Source organism: Fusarium poae, chromosome 1 (genome assembly GCF_019609905.1).
Source record: "Fusarium poae strain DAOMC 252244 chromosome 1, whole genome shotgun sequence".
Lineage (NCBI taxonomy): Eukaryota > Fungi > Ascomycota > Sordariomycetes > Hypocreales > Nectriaceae > Fusarium > Fusarium poae.
The window spans coordinates 406,777-426,551 of record NC_058399.1 but is presented as its reverse complement, the minus strand read 5'-3'; the positions used below and the strand labels follow the sequence as shown (position 1 = coordinate 426,551).

Below are 19,775 nucleotides of genomic sequence, written 5' to 3'. Positions count from 1 at the left end.
GACACTCATCCATCGCTTCATTGTCGACTCATGCTAGAATCGGCATGTTGAGCCTGCCATACCTTGGCTTGTGAAAATCCAACCAACAACCGGGCATTAATCTATCGCCGTCTTGCAGCGAGTCGATAGCAGTCTCCATCATTACTCAGTTATTCCCACACTCGCCGCCACCCACTGCATAGGCGACCCCCCCCCTGCTGTTCTACTCACGCAAGCAGCCATGATGAAGCCAAAACATTTGGCCACAGAAGGCAGAAGAGACGAAATTAGTAGATGAGTTCATGCTTTAGGCCATACTTCTTAGAATCTTTATACCCTAAGGCTCATGAGACCAACTTCTGCTGCCTGCTACTACAACAGGCAGTTCCTTCCTCTTCCCTCCTCCCTCCTTCCAACTTTTTCCTACCAAAGGTATCCGTACCTTCCTCCAGGCATGGCTTCACTCACTCTTAAGCTGGTGCTTCACCGGGCATTAATTCTACAACTACCACCTCACCATGCAAGATGCTTCGCCGCAACAGCTCTCGCAACACGAATCGGCGCCCGCTAAGCCGGAGCAAATCTACCGCGTCTGTTGTGCGCAGTCCCATTCGTGATTTGGAGTCTATTGACCCTGTAAAGGCCGAACGGGATGCCAATCTTGCTGCGGTTTTATCCTACTATCGAGCTGAAGACCGGGCTGACGAAAAAGCAAAAAAATCCTCCCTTACACGACGTTACCTAGGGACCCTGCAGCCACCCGGCGACGAGTGTCACAACCATCAAGAAAATGTTGTTTCCATGTTTACCTCTTACCAAAAGGTCAGAAAGTCTCGATCCATGATGACTCCGTCGCATCACGCTTCCGACATGCGCCCGCGGTCTTCGCCTTTGCCGCCCGCGAGCAATGATGAACGGCTGAAAGATGCGCGGCCCAAATCAGCAGCGCTTCGAGCCGCCACATCCATGAGCTTCCTGAGAAGTCGGCGAAAGACGGCGGTTTCTCGCGTGAGCCACGTCGAAGTCAGCGATGCCCACGTTGAAGTCAGCGATGCTGCACTTCGACTTGCCAGACAGAGGTTTCAACAGATACAAGAGGAAGAAGCGAAGAAGGAATCCACCCTGTCGCGACCAAAGACCAGAGAGAGCCAACGTTCTACAACCCTTCGCAAATCCCTCCGCAACATTAGCAATAATTCCACCGCATTTTCGTTTTCCACCAACAGCGCTCACGTTTCAAAGCAACATGGGATCCGAGACACGGCACGCAAGGTCTCGCATGGCTTAAGGTCAAAGCTACGAGGTCTTTTCGGTAAAGGAAAGAGCGAGGACTCTGAACAACAAGAACACGACCAATGCGCGACAGAGAGGGATTCTGATGAAGAGAGCTGTCTGCATGTTGGGGACACTGAGACAACGGAAGAAGCATCCATGTTCCAGGTGACAGCACACGTTCCTTCGTTGCACGATGTACCTTCGAATAAAAAGCTCAGGTCTCGCAAAGGCAGCGTGGAGAGCTTTGCTGACGGCGACCACTGCGTTTCTGACGATAGATCTCGTGTCACCAGCTGGACAAACACAGTAACGAGTCAAGGAACAATTGGGGAGAGGCAACGCCTTTCTATCATCAAAGAGAATGGAGCGCATGCTACCGAGAACGATTTCAAGCGATGGCCTCAGTCTACCATTAGGTGCGTTCAGCCCAACGATGATGTCTGCAAGGACCATGAGCGACAGTCTTCGATATCAAGCTCGGTCACGGAAGTCCCAGACAAAGACTCTTATGCGACCGAGATGACTTCTGGGCAAGGACACACCTGGGATTGGAGCGACGATAAACCGGAGCACACCGGCGCGCAACTCAATGAACTTGATCCTCACAAGACCATCAGTCATCGAAGTTCTGCTTTTTTTGGGAGCCCTTCTCGTCAGTCATTTAGATCGCCCAGCCCCTACCGACGTGCACTTCGGGAGATGAATTCGTCTGAAGAGATAAATGGGGGTTTATTGGGATCACAATATCTCCATTCCCTGTCAACCTTGAACCTACCAGCCCGACAATACAGCAACCCGGGTTCGGAGAAGGACTTTTACGCCACAGATGTTGACAGTGTTTATTCATTTTCTGCGGACGACGCAACCCCGGTACCCCCAGCCGTAGGATCAAACGTTTTGGAACAGTCCCCGGGTCGCAGGTACACCCGCCAGCCATCACCCGAGATCACAATTTATGCGCCAGCTCACGAACACCAACGCGACACATCCACCGCCAGCTCAGTGGAATGGAAGACTTGGCTAAGCTCAAAGGTGTCCAAGATCGAAGGTCCCTCGACCCCTACTAGACGCATGCAAGAAAATGGCGCTCTACCACCATTGGGACACCTCAGAGAGCTGGCTTCAATGGGCTCTACTCCAGAGCTCTCTGTATCGACAGCCAAGTGTACGCCAAACCGGAGTCCTTTGGGTAGTGTAAAGGGAAACGCCCAAGCATTTCCTGACAGCAACAGCCCAACAAGACGCCAAGTTGGTATCGGATACGACGAGAACTTGGCACCAAATCATGAAGAGAAGATGACACCCTCTATACCCCGTCGGAGCATCTTGCGAGCAGTACCCTCGCTCCCAAGTGTTGCGACGCGAGGGAACTTGATGGAGACGGGATCTGGAAGAGAACTGCAGCGAATGAAGTCCATGAATACGATAGGTCGCTCGAACCTGACACCAGAAGACTCTAAACGACGCTCCCGCACACGCGTTGCTGGATGGCAGGGCTCTCCAACCAGATCAAGCCCTGGAAGACGACACCGATAGAGTCAATTGTCGACTAGATCACGCACAATGTTGGAGAAGCCAGGAGAAGCGACAAGAGATGCGGAGCAGAGAGCTCAAGCGATGGGTAGCAAGACAATGGTGGACATGTTTCTGAGTAGCCGGCGCAATCGGGAAGAAGGAGGAAGCAGTGGACTAGGGAGTTCACCAGCGGCGTTTCTGTGAAGTACGGCAGGCCGACTTGGAGTCTTGTTGCTTTATAATTATGAGAGTATGCGAGAAACGAGGAGTACATGGGGTCATGGTCATACACAGACTTGTATATAAATTAACTGGAGGGACGCTCGACGACAAAGGCATCCTAGTAATACGATAATACTGTTATGAGACTCATGGTATGAACAGTGTATGTATTGATGGACTATTGAGGAATATTATTTGTCAAATGCTGCGATTGATGTGCTGTGATCCAAATTGCTAAATACATCATATTATACAAAAGACGCGCTACTAATCATTATGTTCTCTCTGCTTGAGAGGACATACATGTACCTCCCAGTACTTGGCATACTCCTTGGGAAACGTGTCTTCCCTCCCATCCACCCACTCCCCATACTTTTCATGCGTCACAGCCTCACCAAGCATACCCTCCCTGGTCCCATTCTTTGTAAAATCCAGAAAATCCAGCGTCACCTTTACATACTCCCCAAGAGCCTTGCGCACATCCGCAGTCGCACCCGTAGCAAAATTGAGGAGGAGCGGCTGCAGCAGCGGCGCATCAGTCACGCTGGGGTGCGCAGTTCCAATGCTGGTGAGGAACCACGCTGCGCCGACTTTGTCACGTACACCTCGTACTATTTCGGCGACGGTGTCAAAGTGCGGCCGGCCGTAGAAGATACTGTGCGTTTTGGACCATGAGTTGGAGTGTACGACGAGAAGAGGCACTGGGATCTCGGCGTTGAGTTGGCCGCTCGATTTTCCCGGGTCAAGAGCGATACCCCCGATGGCTGGGTTGGCGGATGTGGCGTTTGCGGTTTTGAGGGCTTGTAAGGCTCCTGTTGCGCCGTATGAGTGTCCGTTTATGGTGAGGTGGTTAAAGTCAAGACGGTTGGACCACGCATCGAGGTTTTGGCCTTCGTGGCGAGAATTGGATGTGAAGATTCCCGAGCCTTTGCCATTGTTGACATCTTGTAGAATACGAATAGCTTGCATAATTTCTTCGGTGCGAACGGCTAGCTGTTCTTTCTTGAGAATGGTGTCGTTCATGGGTCGACTAGACTGAAGATCCTTTTCCTTGATGAGAAATACTGGTCTGTCCTTTTTATTCTTGATCTGAACCATGGTTCCGGGACAGCTACCATCGCGATGTTCAAGCGCAGCAATGACATGTCCGCGACTGGCTAATTCGCCTATGTAGTGTGTGTAATCCGTCCTCGAACTCACAGAGCCGTGGGAAAAGATCATGACGGGAAACTTTGCGTCGGAGTCGAGAATAGGCGTGTCTACCTTGGCAGGGATCTTGATACTTCCGACCAAAAGCCATAGCGCAAAAGTAAAGATGGGTCGGGTGATGAAGTTGTTTACGCCTGCGGCGCGAGCGTATCCTTCCGCTGTAAGACTAATCGGTTTCGGAACCCAAGGATGCAACGCAGCGCGCGAAGCAGCGTTTTTAACGGTGGGATAATACACGGTAAATAACACAGTTTCGATCTCAAAAGCTGGTTTGCCGGTTTCTTTAAGGATAGTGTCGGAGATACGTTTCGGTTTATCGAGTGGGATCTCGAGATCTATCGCCCCTACGTCATGAGGACCAGAGTACGCCGGTAATCGCGACGAAAAGAAGGGTTGCCATGTGACGAAGCAATAGACGACGTATAATCCTACAACGGAGAAGGTAATATAGCGCCATGTCGCTCGTGGGCGGAGGATTTGTTTAAGGCGTTGGAATATGCGGGAAGAAGTTGTGCGGGAAAAGAATGTTGATGGTCTTGGGTCTAGCCATCGCGGTTTAGGGTGGGGAGATGAAGAAGAAGATGAAGAAGACATGATGAGCGGAAGATCCGGGTCTGAGATTGAGGGTGTGGGGGAGAGGGAGTTTAGTTCTAGATCTAAAGAGTTTGGGGATTGGGATCGGGGCATGATATTATTTATTAAGAGATTGTTGCTAGTGATTGATTGATTGATTGAGTGATGGATGATGTCGTTGATTGTGATCAGAGTCGAAGTGGGTTGGAGGGAGGCTTGTTTTTGGGTCATGACGCAAGTGGAGTGGGTTGTCTTATATCCGGATGAGAGTTATTCCCGGAACGGTCGGTGTCACCAACACAGCAACACCCCAAGACGACGACAAGCCCTTGAATATGACCTTGTTTCACCAAGTTTGTTTGTTTGATTGATCTTGACGTATCAGTGATGCAAAGACTGAATGTACTTAGTTTACAGTACAGACCGTGCCAGCAGATCCGAGAAGACGCGCGTAGCTGACTGACTCACTTGTGGTCTTGAGTTAATCTGGAAGTATAGAGAGAGGCCAAGGTTCAAAGAAGCAATCTTTTTCTCGCACATATTTGATGGTTCTTTTACGATTTCTCAAGACCCTTATACAGCTTTGCATTATTAAAGTTAGGGCTCATAAGTAAACTTATTCTCAAACAATATAAAAATACTGCGACCTGCTCAGCCGTCCACTTGTTCTTCCTCTTCCTCTTCCTCTTCCTTCAGCATTACCTAAGAAAACACCACTCATACCATCACACCAAACTGTCGCTTAGCTTCTATGTACTCCCCTACTCTAGGTAGTCCTTATTGCTGATACTAATTCTAGCTACGCCCACACGCCCACCCAACACATGAACGCAGGAGCCTTGATGACCATGTTAATAAGTCAAGCTTTGTTCAACATATTAAATGGCCTTTAACAGCTACAGCCTTCTTATTTAGTTTCTTCCTTCTATTGACTTTCGTCCAGTCTATCTAGATAGACTAGACAGCCTGCTTATACCAAATCCCCTCCATAGAAAAGGTAAATTAGCTGGCCAAAGTAGAGGCAGTAGCTTAGTACTTTTAATATACCAAGGTCATTGTCTCCCACACGTTTCGTTCCAAGACGACTGATATTTAACTTCCATGTCTCAATGGTACTATTAGCTGAGGAAATTGTTTGTATTTGGGAAGGAGTTTGGAATACACAGAAGAGAAAATAGCGTCTTTCTGGTGATAAAGTTTTCACTCTCACCAATGTCAAGAAAGACTCCACTCGGAAAGCCACCCGATGTCGGATTAAGGGCGCATCTGACAACTCAAGGCGTAGTACATACACCATAAAAGACATTTCTCCTGCCTCAAAAAAAATAAAAAAAAATAGACAATCAACTTGGATCTATAATGAGTCAAACATCAATTGAGTTGCGAGCTCGCGAAGAAGGATCCTCACAAGCTGAAGATCTGGATCTCACTAGTACCCATGAATTCTCTTCACTACCGCCCGTAGATGGTGGCAAAGATGCTTGGTTCTTCCTTGCAGCTTCATTCATGGTTGAAGCTTTGACTTGGGGTGAGTTATATGTATATGTTTGTTCATGTACAGACACTGATATGAGGTCTAGGCTTTCCGTTTGCATTTGGTGTCTTTCAGGATTACTACAGTACCAATGCACCTTTTGAAGGGTCATCAGCTATTGCTGTGATTGGTACCTGCGCCATGGTATGTCCCTTGAACCAAACTATCAGACTCTCACTTACCATATCCAGGGAATTATGTATCTCGGTCTCCCATTTGTTATGACCCTTCAACGTCTCTACCCAAAGCAAAGCCGCTGGTCTCCAATGATAGGACTCTTTATCATGTGCATCGCCCTCGCGCTGAGTTCCTTTTCGCAAAATACTACACACTTAATCCTTACGCAGGGCATACTCTACGCTATAGGTGGTTCGATATCCTACTGTCCATGCTTGTTATATATGGACCAGTGGTTTGCTAAGAAAAAAGGCTTTGCGTTTGGAGTCATGTGGTCAGGTACCGGACTCGCTGGTTTCGCGTTGCCACTACTCTTTGAAAAGTTTCTCAACGACTATGGTTTCCGCACTACATTGAGAATATGGTCTGTTTCTCTTTTTGTGCTAACGTTGCCGCTGGCGTACTTTATTAAACCACGTCTGCCGTACTCTGCTACGAGACATATCAATCCTCTAAAGCTGGGCTTTGCGATAAAACGAAACTTTATGCTTCATCAGCTTGCGAATATCACTCAAGCGCTAGGATTCTTTTTGCCGGGGATCTATCTACCTTCATATGCCCGAACGGCTCTTGGGGCTGGGACTTTTGCTTCTGCTTTGACAGTACTACTGATCAACGTCGCCTCGGTGTTTGGATGTGTGGCTATGGGTGCACTTACAGATCGTCTACACGTCACGAATTGCTTCATGATATCTGCTATCGGAACAGCACTCAGCACATTTCTTCTTTGGGGGTTTTCGACGAATTTGCCCGTGCTGTACATTTTCTGCGTGGCGTATGGGATCTTTGCAGGCTCATACACGACTGCTTGGACTGGGATCATGCAGATGGTGTCCTCATCTTCTATTGGAGATAGCAGCAGCAGCAGCAGCAGCGGAAGATCGTTTGATCCGGCCATGGTATTGGGTGTTTTATCTGCAGGACGAGGGATCGGGAATCTGGTATCCGGACCACTCAGCGGGGCGTTGATCAAGGGAATGCCGTTCCAGGGTCAAGCAGCTGGGGGATATGGAACGGGATATGGTTCGTTGATTATATTTACCGGCGTTACGGGTCTGGCTAGTGGTGCTACGTTTCTATTTAGAAGGGTTGGATGGGTGTGAAACTTGCCTGCCGGGAATCGAGACGTGGGTTTTGATGAGCAGTAGAAAAAGGGAAAGAAAAAAAAAAAACAACTCGATCAGTGAACAATGACTCGGTCGATCAAGATCGGATCCCCAATGCTTTGAAGTAAAAAAACCGGGAAATTCAAAATAATGGCATAGAGAACCAATCATTATTACTCACAAGATGTTGATTTAGTAGTTTTGTCTGACACGCGACTAAAAGACTAGACTAAATGGCCACTTACTCACGGCACATATTAAACAAGTGGATTGATTACACACTTATGACACCATTCTGATGCTCAACTTTCGGTGAAAGAATAATCCTCAAGTCATGGAAATATTCTAGACTGAGGTCTTTTTAGTCTCGCTCTTGAGACTTGTCCTACCATGATTATTCGATGACTATATTTTTATCGGTATCAGGTACTTAATACCGCATCACATGTACCTTTTTTCTTCTGCCATATAAGTATTTGATTCTTGTTCTTTTCTCTCTTTTACGAATACAACCCTGGTCATAACAAAGCAAACCAAACCAAAAGACGACATATAATCACTCATATTACGTTTTACTACTACTACTACCAATCAATCACCACCATGGCTAAACAGGACTCTGATCAATCCACATATACAAACCATAACCAGAACTACGAGTCGCAGAATGAACAACTCAGATCCAAGATTCGCCTTTTGAGCACCGAGATAGAGGTGATGCAGGAGCTCCTCGAAAACCACAAACACTGTTCCACATATCGTCAGAATTCGTTGTCAAAGATGGATTCCAAAGCTGGAGAGACGGCATCTCTCAAGTGTCACGCTTGAACAACGATATAGTCAAAAAACACAATCACCTTTATTGCGATGGAAACGAGGGGGGCGGGGGCGGGGGATGCGACCTGGTGCTGATTTCATTTTGGTAACGGGAGGGAAGAAACTGAGATGATGGGATGGATTTGGAACTTTTGATATATCGATTGATACCTGAGACGGAATGGATCGATCGATGAACCGACTTGAATTTAGATTCACGGCGCAGATCTGCAGCCTTTAGATATACACGAAGGACCATTTTTTTCTTCTAATCAATTTACTTGTTATGTACTTTAATCCGTTTTATCCCTCAAGTCGTCAGTCAGCATACGTATAAAATGCATGGCATGATGAAAGACTCATGTCACATCTGATTTGGAGTCCACACTTTCTTGGCAAGATATGAGAGAGATCGTCGATGAGATCACGACTCGGAGGCCACCGAGCCCTTTCATTGGATCATACCAGTAGGGTCGGAATTGTACCGGGACTAGACGCAGACGTATACAGTGCAAGTCTGACATTGATGGCAGATGATGTTGGCTTTCCAAAGTATAATGATGGTATAAATCTGACATGATACTTGAATGATAATTATGTCATCTACATGATAAGAATCGGAGTCTCGCTACTGACAATCTCAGTCCATCTCCTCTGACCCTGCATACCCCAAATCGTCTTTAATGCTTTGACCGCAACAGGAATACTCCCAAAACTAGTCACACTATACAACCCCGCCAATCTAGTCGAGAAAAACTCTCTATGCTCTGGTAAGATACTCTCTGCCGCTGCTACAAAGTACGTCCACACGAGTGCATGCACGCCTTTGGTGGAAGCGTCCAGGTTGAGCACCTTTTGACGCAGCTGCTCGACGAGATGGATGGACTCTTGGTCAGAAAGACACGACTCGGCGCGGCGCCGGTAGATGCTGCAGGCGTCGAAAATGGCGGAGCGGATTACTTGGATGTTGGGTAGGTGTTCTGAATCTGGGGGTAGTTCGGGATAGGCCATGAAATCTAGGTATGCTTCTGGGCCGGTGAGGACTTGAAGGCCTTTGGATTCATCGGCTAGAGGGACACCAAAGAGTTGGAACCTTGATAACAGTTTAGTTAGTTTTGATGTTTTTATTTTATTTAAAATAAATGTTGGCTTACATCTTGATTTGCTGAAGAAAGAATTCTTTCAAACTCGGCGGCAGCATTGTGATCCAATCCGGATATGACGTGAGACAGTTCAACATCTCGAGAAGATAGGTATAATTATCCGCTCCTGTGATGGTTTCTCCAACAAGAAGCACCAGGATGGTGGCCAGAATATACGGGTTGAAAAGTTGTTCTGGGCTGAGCTGTAAAGAATCACGCCGTAGTTTCTGGACAATTGCTTGATGGCCTGTTTCGGCGACGTGTTGTAACCTGCGGTCTTTCTGACCGAGGTGAAACGCTGACACGACAGACACAGCTTGTGCGAGGTTCTCGTCGTGGCATGCTAGTGGCAGGATAACATCTCTGTACCCATTGCTGTTTGAGTCGAGGACGACCATGTGTGAGGCTATTATCTCAGAGACTAGTTAGTCTTTTTGTTAGTAAACAAATTCTGGAGAGATATATGTTGGGAAAACATACAATGGCTAAACATCTTTCTCGTCTGTGAACTTGACACTGAGTTGAGTGCTGGATGAATCGTGATGCGATGAGCATATGGTACAACGACTCCTGGACTCGAGTCGAAAGAGTCGTCAGAAGATGGTGAAGCAACATCATCAGAAGAACCAGAGTCTGTATGCTGCAACGTTGTTGGACTATTATTCCTCCCTTGGCCGTGACCATTTCTCACACGGTCCTTTCTAGCCCGCTTTCCAGGATCAACCCATCGAAAACTCTTTTCAGGTTGATTAGTAGTAGGACTTGGTTCAGAACAAGACGTTGTGGAAGTAAAAGTCAAAGTCATGGGTGTTGTTGTTGTTGTTGTTGTTGTGGTACTACCCATGTGGCTGCTAAACCGACACCGGAGACCCTGCCCAGAGCAGGAAATACCCTTCTTTTGGCACTTGAGACATTCCGGTTCTGTCTTGTCACACTTGAGACGCCTTTTGCAGCATTCGTAGCATCCTATTTGTGGTAACAAGGTTAGTTTGTGTGTATAGAGTTATATCAAGGTTGGCGGTGTATTACCGTTGTTTCTCTTGGCGAGCGACATTGAATGAAGATAGGTAAAGTCTTTCTCGCTCTTTTACCGCTTTTGGTGATACGAGCCAATGTATCCGGAGCGGAGCGGAATCAATATCTTTTAATATATTCTCTCTTCTCCTTTGTTCTACTAAACCTTTCGAGATGCTATCCACTCGTTGGGTATTAGCTTCTATCCACTGTGCTGAGAGGTACGCAGTGGGTATGAGGAATGCGCACGGGGGGGCTGTGCACTAGAGTGTGTACAGTAGAGGTCAGAGCGCTAAAATTGGTAATTGGTCTAGAACTCTTAGTTAGACTTGGATGGCGATGGGTGTCTCCAGCCTAGATACCCAGACAAAGCAAAGTCTAACCCGGATTAACTACAAAACCCACCGGTATAATTCCTGGCTTGGGCTAATTGAAATAGGAAGGAATTCCTATTAAAATTCTATTTTATTATGCCCGACATTGTTCGGTAATTACTCAGTATATCATCACCTAGATAAATACCTCCCTCCCTCTGTCGCCCCGACATGTTCAAATAGACTAACAACTACTGTACTCCGTACTATGTACCAACACCACACCACACCACACAAGCCATAGCGTAACACCAGAATCCCCCCCAATGGTGACGATTTAACACAAAAAAAGAACAATAAACGAAATTCTAGAAGGATTCGATTACCACCCATGTCATCTACCGTGCCTTGCGAGGCGATCCTAGTCACCACATCCAATCAGATAATTCGGGTCTCCCGTAGACTAGTTTAAAACGTTGCCATCTTGCCTTGCCGTTGGACCGCGGAGATGCGATGGGAAGACTGATGCCCGGAGGCTGCAACCCTTCGGAGAAGGGGAACTCTTGAGGAAAGGCTCGCCATGATCTAGAAATAGATAGTTTCGTCCGGGTAATGATTTCCAGAAAGTTGGCGTTACCAGTCTGTTGGTATCGTTCCTTAGTTATGTGGCTTTTTTATTTAACCTCGAGTCGCAAATCAGGTCGGCCGGTTCCGACCACCCATCATCAAATCCCCCCCCCCACGGGGAAACTAAAAGCTTTGATATCGGAATCAGGAACCGATAATTAACTCCAGTGCAAACCGATGGGTAGTGGAGTATAGGGCTGACTTTTCAAGTTGATTTGACTCAAAGCCCACTGTTGAGCAGTTCGTGCCGCAAGTGGAAAGAGGTTCATGTATGTCGTCGATCTAGCCCAAGTTGTTTGTCTATCCTTGACTCCAGTATCAGTAACTTACTTGACTACCTTGTCCAAGATAACAAACTCATCATTCATTCGTACTGTAGCAATAATAGTTATCTCGTCTCCCCACTAAACAACAAAATAACACGACTCTACCCGCTTATCTTGATCATTCAACCACTAACATCCTTGGGCGATTGTCACCCGAACCGAAATTTCACGAGAATTTTTTCAGTGGAGACTTGATGGTATAAGTAGTTATTCCCGGTCCGTTATAAGGAGAAGAAAAGAAGCGGTATCGGTCGGTGCACGTACTCACTCTGTAAACATAACATGATTCCGACTTTTGTTTCTCACCTACTCTACTACGAAATATACTGTTCCCCTATAAATTATACTCTTGAATCATTGTGAAAATGGCTGTGAAATCATCTCAATCTGAAGAACCAACCTTTGAACCCATCACGTGAGTTTTGTCTCTATACTGTTAAAAGAAATATCAGTACTAATAATAATAAAACAGAAGGATGGGGACTCTTGGTCGTGAGGGAACCCGCTCAGAGATGCAAGATCTAGAAATCATCGCTTCGGCAGGTGCTTCTTTTCGACCAGGTGACATTCCTCCTCCTCCCGATGGCGGCATTCAAGCCTGGACACAAGTCGCCATGGGCTGGATCGCCATCTTTGCAACATGGGGCTACGTCAACTCGTTTGGTAGTTTCCAAGCTCATTACACCTCAACACTTGCCCAGACACCGTTCCAAATCTCGTGGATTGGGTCCATTCAGGTTTGGTTTACTTTCTTTGGAAGTGCCTTTTCTGGAAGATTGCTCGACGCTGGCTTCTGGGTTCCTACTTTTCTTGTAGGCTCGACATTGCAACTTTTGGGGATTTTTACTATGAGCTTGTCGACTTCGTACTGGCATCTCATGATTACCCAGGGTGTTGTTACAGGTATCGGTGGAGGAATTATCTTTGCTCCTTCGCTGGCACTGGTGGCGACGTACTTTGAGAAACGAAGAGGTATAGCCATTGGTCTCGTCACCACAGGCAATTCCTTAGGTGGCACTGTGTATCCTCTCGTTGTACGAACGTTGCTCCCAGAGATTGGATTCTCATGGACGGCAAGAGTACTTGGGTTTATTAATCTCATTGGCTTTGCACTTGTGGCTGTCTTTATGAGGCCCAGACTTCCACCAAGACAGACGGGACCTATCATTGATTGGACGGCGTTTAATGATGTGCTTTATCTTTGCTACGTGAGCGGCTTGTTTTTTTTCGTGTGGTCTGTTTACTACACTTTCTACTATGTGAGTTTCCTTTACCTTACAGTAATGTAGTAGTTACTAACGATAATAGCTCGCATCTTTCGGACAAGATGAAATCGGCATGTCATTCTCTGACTCATCCCTTCTCACAACCATAATCAACGCCGTCGGTCTCCCAACTCGAGTCTTAATTCCCTTCCTCGCTGATAGAATCGGCCCATTAAACACCATCGCGCCAGCGGGCATGTGTGTAGCTATCGTTGCATACACATGGCTAGCAGTACACAACGAGACAGGAGTCTACGTCTTTTCAATATTCTACGGTATAGCATCAGGAGCGTTCCAGAGTCTTATGCCAACTGGCGTTGCTAGCATCACAAAGAGACTCGACACTATCGGAACCAGAATGGGAATGTGCTTTAGTCTCATTTCCTTTGCGGGTTTGTCCGGACCGCCTATTGGAGGTTTGTTGCAGTCCAAGAGTTTGGAGGGCGCGCATGTTTGGGCTGCTCTGTCAAGTTCACTCGCCGCAGTTTTACTCGTTTTGACAAGAGTGTTGAAAGTAGGATGGAAGGTGAAAACTAGATGTTGATCTAGTTACTGAACATATATAATGTTTAATCAAAGTCATAGAACTTCCACTCGGCTTTAAAGTCCTTGGAAAGTTCCTCCCCTAGAATCAAAGCCTTTACCATCTCGATCGGTAGTCCACCAGTCCTCAAAATAGCATCGTGGTATTCCTTCTGCGTCATCTTTCCACTATCAACAGCCATTTCTCTCAACTTCCACAACTGCAGAGCACCCAGCATATATCCAGCCTGATATAGTGGCGAATAAGTCCCCTCCACAGACCGTCTCACTTCACCCTCTGCATTACTCCTCTCATGATTAATCCTATCAACAAGTAAGTCAACAGCTTCTTGAGCCGTCATCTCACCCAGATGAAACTTGAGAGAAAAGATGATTCGTAAACACCGATGCATACGCCACCAAAGAGCCCCGATGCGATTCTCAGGCGAATGGTGAAAGTCATCTCTATCGTAGAAGAGAAACTCCCAGTACAAAGCCCAACCCTCTACGAAAAAGGGCGTGTCAAAGATTTGTTTCCGGTGCGAGTTGTACCGATCGGCCATGTAAAGCTGAAGTCTGTGACCAGGAAACATTTCGTGAAACGCAGTGGCTTTGGCGAAATGTTTATTGTTGCCGCGCATGACCATGAGTTTGAGATCGTGCTCCATTGAAACAACAGGGTACGAAACCTGAATAGTTGGACCGCCTAGGAAGAATGGTGATACCTTTTGACGCTCTGCGTCGATCATTATCATACGCCATGTTGAGTTTGACAGAAGTGGAACAGTAACGAGATCGCGCTCCGTGACGAAGAGACTTGCTTCAACAATCAAGCTGCGTACATATTCGGTTTGTTTTCCAGGGTCAACGTAATCGTTCTTGACGTGTTCAAGCGCTTTCTTCCATTCTTTTCCATAGCCGAGAGCTTCAGATTGTTTGATCATTTCCTTTTCGCACCATCGAAATTCTTGATTACCGATTTCGATGAGTTCTTCAGGTGTGTATGGAATCATTTCTGCTTCAAGCTCAACCTCTAGACCTTTGCGACCGATGGGTTCGCCAACGATGATATCTTGTCCATCCTTTTGATTCATCCCTGCCAGTTCCGTCTGAACGACGGTGAGGTACTCTGTGAGTGAAGAGTTGGTAGCTTGCCAAGGCGTGGTAACCCAAAAGTCGAAAAGGGGGTCGTAAGTAGAGTAAAAGGTAAACCACTCTTCCAAACCGTCCAGAAGACCTGCGATGGCTTTGGTAGCTAGGTAGCCAGTGGTTTCTGTCACGTTAAAGCCGCCGTCTTGGACTTTTGTCTGGACACTAGCGATGGACTTTGTGATATTGTTTAAAAGACCAGCTGTTTCTTTCGCTTTCATCGGTTCAACATCTTGTCTTGCTTCAAGAAGACCGACAACATCCCCAGCAAAGGGAATAAGAGGCTCATAGCTCTTTTTGGACGTCTTTTGAAGATCCAGGTTGTTCAGCTGTCTTGTGTGAAATGTGTTGAGCATGATATAGTCCACTTTGCCTTCTTGGTCGAGGCTTGCAAAGTCGATCTCGTCAAGGAGACTTTGTTCACTCTTGTGGTAGTCTTCCAAAGCTTCATAGCGACGTGATGCAAAGTCGATATTGTAGAATTCGTTCAGTTCGCCGAGATCTGCTTCTGTACGTATGACATGATCTGTCATGGATACATTGTGGCCGCCAAGGGCTAGTAGGCCGAGTGAGGCGCTGAAGTGACTACCCACTGCAGCCAAAGACATAGCGAGAGGTTGTTGCAATAGGTGTAAATTATGAAGATGCAGGTCTCCCATAATTGTACTAAACAGGAGAGAAACGCAGGTCTTTATACTCTTATTTATCAGTGTGTAGTACTACAAGTTGTCTCTTCTGTGAGATGAGGCAGGGTTCCCCGCTCAACGATATCGAGGCACTTTTGATAGTTATACAAGGATGCAGATAAACTCTTTTCGGTAGGTAAAGGTGTTTCATACGTCATTTGAACGAGGTTAAATGGGATTCTAATCTGTTTGTATCTCTGCAGGAAACGTTGCATGCATAGCCAAAGAGGAGAGGACAAGGTTGTCATATCTCGATTATCTCACGCTTGGGGTTTCCCGCGGGGAAGTTGATGCATCGGGTCAGACATACTGATTCCTCCGATGAGATAGGTAGTAGAGATTGGGTATTCGAGATATACTCCTACAATCTTGGTGTAACCCACATCTCTACATTCCAATTGCACAGACATCCATGACACTTGATTTAAGCATATGTATTCCACCAACGTCCAATCCCGGTCCCCGCCATTCATTGGTCTCTCCATGTCTCAACGTCATATTGCAGAATCTCACGTCAGCACGAAAACATGGAAAATGTAAGTCATATATCAAGTCAACTTACCAGCTTTTAAATCTTGCTACAACTCACAACCTTTGTCCACACAATGGCATTCGAAAATCCTTTCCTGGTCTTCCCCAGAGAGATTAGAGACAAGATCTACAACTACACAATACAGGACATAAAGTTCACAAACATTCTCGCTCACAAGACGGCTTACACTCCTCAGAACGCGCCTATTCTTTACATCAACGACGCCATCGCCAACGATGTTAAGCATCTATTATACAAAGACCATGAAATGGTAGCTCACATCGGTCAACCCCGCCTTTACGCAGAAGGACCAACAGGCTATCTATCCCACGTCCAAAGATGCTCACGCTTGATGAAGCAGCGCTCACATACATTTGTCGCCGAGCTCTGGCGGTCTCAATATTCGCGGTTCAATCCTTCATTCCAAGGTTGCAATGAAAGCGAAGAGGAATTTGGGAGGCACGTAATAACAGAATACTGTATCCCTGCGATTGCTGGCGATGACCATGGGGAGTTGCTGAGTAGGAAATTTTTTGGCGAATTGGCTGATGTGCAACCGGAATTGCCAAACCTTCAAAGAGTGGAAATCAATAGCTCGATTGTGATTTGGCTGGGATTTTGTCGTCCCTGGAAACAGCCGCTTGACCAGTATAATGAATCCAGAATGGGGCACCACACGGATGTGTATTGTGGTGAAGCATGATGAAGGGGATTGTGATATACTGGGCTTCATTCAGCTTGCCTGCAAAAAGACATGTTGTCACGATTGCAACACTGGAGATTAGCTTAAAGAATAAACGTAGTCGATTTGTATGTTTGATAAACCGCATGTATAAATCCACGCTATGCATTCCATGGCTACTAACTTCTAACTTGATAACTCATACCTAAGCAAGGTCATACTCGGCAATAATCTTCTCAGCAGCCGTCATACCCGTCACATACGCAACAGACTGAATATGGCAACTAGCCAAAACAGGCACAACACCCATATCCGCCACACGCAGTCCCTCGAAACCAATAACCTTGAAGTCACTATCAACCACAGCCTCAGGATCATCCTTCTTTCCCATCTTTGTCGTACCGCACATGTGCCAGCTAGAAGAGATGGTGGCCCTCCAGTGCGCAAGAAGCTCTTCGTCTGAATCACCCTGGGGACCGACCATGGTGTCGACGTTGTTCTTGACGTAGTTTTCATGCTTGACCAGACGGAATGCATCGCGGAGTGACTCAATGGCTACGCGACGATCAAAAGGCGAAGATAAAAACTTGGGGTCGAACTTGAGAGGGACGTTGGGATCGGCAGATTGCAGAGTTACTTCGCCTTGACTCTGCGCGTTGTAGTAAAATACGAGAATGCAAGAGTAGTTGAGGTTATCATCTGGAAACTGGGGGATGAACCAATGAATAGGAAAGTGTGTCAGAATCTCATAATGAGGTACTGTTTCCTTCATGAGGTAATTCTGCTCTTGAGCAGGCAGAGCCTTGAACTCTTCAGATTGGACAAGCTTGTCAAGCTTGAACCAACCAATACCCAACTCGCAGGCAAACTTTGTCCAAGGACCTGTTCCGTCGCGGCGCCACTGCTCGAGGGCTTCATCCATGGCTTTCTTATCGCCATAGAATGGCTTGCGAGCTGTGTCGCCTTCTTTGCGGGTGTAGACGAGGGGCGTGAACATGTGGTCGCGTAGACCTTGGCCGACGCGAGGGACATCCTTGACCACAGGAATATTGAACTGGGAGAGTTGGTCTTTGGGACCGATTCCTGAGTGCATGAGGATGCTTGGGGTGTTGAGGGCTCCTGCTGAGAGTATGACTTCCTTTGAAGCAAGGTCTGGAAATTGTTAGTTGAGAACTGGACTTGTTCAGTTTGAGATGACTTACACTGCTTTCCGTCGACTTGAACGCCAACGGCCTTGTTTCCCTCGAGAATAACTCGCTGAACAGAAGAATCTGTCAATACAGTCAAGTTCTCAGGCTTAGGTTCCAACAGATCATTTGCCGTAGACCTTCGTCCCTTGTGACTCGAGTTGATGAGGACAGACATGCCAAGAGGATTACCAGAGTTGTGGTCAGGGTTCAGTGGAAATCCTGCATCCTCAAAGAGATCAAGAACGGGAGGAAGATCCTTCTCCCACTCACTCGCATACCCAACATGAAGCTTTCCCTCACTTCCATGATCCTCACTCTTGGGCGCAGCATACTTCTTGTCAATACCCTCAGGTAGAGCTCCATGAAAGTTCTCAAGACTCTTGTATCTCTTTTGAATCTTTTCCCAGCGGAACGAATCATCACCGACGATACGAGCCCACTCTTCGTAATCGTCTCGCGCACCAACACTGTAGACACCAAAGTTGATGGCGCTCGAACCACCAAGACCCTTCCCGCGAGAGTAATCCAGCTCTCGGCTATCAGCGAATTCCTGGGGCGTTGTTTTATAGCCCCAGTTCATGTCCTTGTTCATAAAGGTGAGCCATCGCTGGCCGTCAACGCGCAAATTGCGGTCTGCGTTTGTACCACCTGCTTCAAGGAGAAGAACACTGGGTTTCTTGGCCGACGAGGCAAGACCTGCTGCGACTGAGCTACCAGCTGGACCACCTGTTTAATATAAAAAAAGGTTAGCGTTGTGTAGATCAATTTGTGGTTAGTGTCGGAATCGGAATGGAATCGAGTCATTGCGGTCGGACGGTGGTGGTGGGGATGAGGGGGGGGAATAACAGACCTCCTACGACAATAAAGTCATAACTTGATTCAGCCATCTTGTAGATCTTTGTTAGTGTGTGATAAGTTAAATGTGTTCAATTGGTTGTACGATTCAGCTCAACTCAATTATGCGGGGGATGATATGAGATTGCTTAATGATATAAGAATACGAGGTTTAAAAGATGAGGAATCAAGATGAAAAGAGAGAGGGAGAGAGGGGTTATGAGAGGAGCTATATACTTGTATGTAGTTACAATTGCCCCATAAAGACAAGTCAAGGTGAGTGACACGCAATGCAGTGCAAGCTGAGGGAGGAGTTTCATTGTCTGGGTTTAGTTATGCATCATTCCCCCTCATCACTAAACTTGGAGACAGGCAGGCTGACAGGGTAGACTAGGGCGTTCGTTGGTGACTGGTTAGTTAGGGCATCAACGACTGACTACTTTAGTATAGTCTAACGCCCGCCAAGTTCCCTCATACTGTATTTAGGAAGTACGAAACAAGATCAGTGTCAACAATGTCACTGTCTGTTGGTTCTGGTTTGCCGTTGGGCATAAAGGGTATGGAGTAAGCGGGGATTACATTACGCATTGATACACGGCGGGAATGGGCGGGTACTAGTCTAACTAATACACTGTTAGACCCTTTTTCTTTCTGTATGTCTCAGGGGTTTTTCTGTCGATCATGGATTCTTTTTTATAATGGGGCTTACGGATACATGAGTGATGTACGGATATATGTATCCATACCCAGGTAGATATGTCACTACACTACTGCTCAAAACAGAATAGAGTCAAATCAAAAACAGTTGTTTCGTTCTTGATTCAGTTTTCCATATAAGCGGGCTTTTATGACAGGCAAGCCATGTCTTATATAATACACCAACTACGTAAATAGTTTCGAATCTGACCTGACATGGCATGACATTGACTGCCGAGACATGGACCCTCTTTAAGACAAGGGTCTGACATAATTTAGCTACGGTAAGACGGCAGACAATCCTTGAATCTGCAGATGCCCGGCGAACGGTCATTTTGGTTGAATGTCACATTCAGACATTTCAAGGATCAACAAATGCAAATCACTTTG

At 46.7% G+C, this 19,775-nt stretch overlaps 8 protein-coding genes across 8 annotated transcripts; 4 read left to right on the top strand and 4 right to left on the bottom strand.

The window, feature by feature from the left end:
• Positions 1-504: 504 nt before the first annotated feature.
• FPOAC1_000159 (uncharacterized protein) lies at positions 505-2,790 on the top strand (the record flags this gene model as incomplete). Its single annotated transcript, XM_044844779.1, has 1 exon — positions 505-2,790. One exon carries the CDS (start codon positions 505-507, stop codon positions 2,788-2,790), a length of 2,286 nt encoding a protein of 761 aa, XP_044710695.1.
• A 468-nt stretch (positions 2,791-3,258) lies between these two features.
• On the bottom strand, positions 3,259-4,794 carry FPOAC1_000158 (uncharacterized protein; the record flags this gene model as incomplete). Its single annotated transcript, XM_044844778.1, has 1 exon — positions 3,259-4,794. The coding sequence occupies one exon, from the start codon at positions 4,792-4,794 to the stop codon at positions 3,259-3,261; it is 1,536 nt and encodes a 511-aa protein (XP_044710694.1).
• A 1,338-nt stretch (positions 4,795-6,132) lies between these two features.
• On the top strand, positions 6,133-6,673 carry FPOAC1_000157 (uncharacterized protein; the record flags this gene model as incomplete). Its single annotated transcript, XM_044844777.1, has 4 exons — positions 6,133-6,301; positions 6,354-6,451; positions 6,499-6,593; positions 6,655-6,673. The coding sequence occupies 4 exons, from the start codon at positions 6,133-6,135 to the stop codon at positions 6,671-6,673; spliced, it is 381 nt and encodes a 126-aa protein (XP_044710693.1).
• Positions 6,674-9,009: 2,336 nt separating this feature from the next.
• On the bottom strand, positions 9,010-9,946 carry FPOAC1_000156 (uncharacterized protein; the record flags this gene model as incomplete). Its single annotated transcript, XM_044844776.1, has 2 exons — positions 9,010-9,499; positions 9,561-9,946. The coding sequence occupies 2 exons, from the start codon at positions 9,944-9,946 to the stop codon at positions 9,010-9,012; spliced, it is 876 nt and encodes a 291-aa protein (XP_044710692.1).
• A 2,248-nt stretch (positions 9,947-12,194) lies between these two features.
• On the top strand, positions 12,195-13,606 carry FPOAC1_000155 (uncharacterized protein; the record flags this gene model as incomplete). The annotated part of the gene is made up of 4 exons (XM_044844775.1): positions 12,195-12,244; positions 12,302-13,088; positions 13,138-13,545; positions 13,601-13,606. The coding sequence occupies 4 exons, from the start codon at positions 12,195-12,197 to the stop codon at positions 13,604-13,606; spliced, it is 1,251 nt and encodes a 416-aa protein (XP_044710691.1).
• Positions 13,607-13,663: 57 nt separating this feature from the next.
• Positions 13,664-15,424, bottom strand: FPOAC1_000154 (uncharacterized protein; the record flags this gene model as incomplete). Its single annotated transcript, XM_044844774.1, has 1 exon — positions 13,664-15,424. One exon carries the CDS (start codon positions 15,422-15,424, stop codon positions 13,664-13,666), a length of 1,761 nt encoding a protein of 586 aa, XP_044710690.1.
• Positions 15,425-16,056: 632 nt separating this feature from the next.
• Positions 16,057-16,686, top strand: FPOAC1_000153 (uncharacterized protein; the record flags this gene model as incomplete). The annotated part of the gene is made up of 1 exon (XM_044844773.1): positions 16,057-16,686. One exon carries the CDS (start codon positions 16,057-16,059, stop codon positions 16,684-16,686), a length of 630 nt encoding a protein of 209 aa, XP_044710689.1.
• Positions 16,687-16,870: 184 nt separating this feature from the next.
• FPOAC1_000152 (uncharacterized protein) lies at positions 16,871-18,742 on the bottom strand (the record flags this gene model as incomplete). The annotated part of the gene is made up of 3 exons (XM_044844772.1): positions 16,871-17,817; positions 17,868-18,581; positions 18,706-18,742. 3 exons carry the CDS (start codon positions 18,740-18,742, stop codon positions 16,871-16,873), a joined length of 1,698 nt encoding a protein of 565 aa, XP_044710688.1.
• Positions 18,743-19,775: the final 1,033 nt, after the last annotated feature.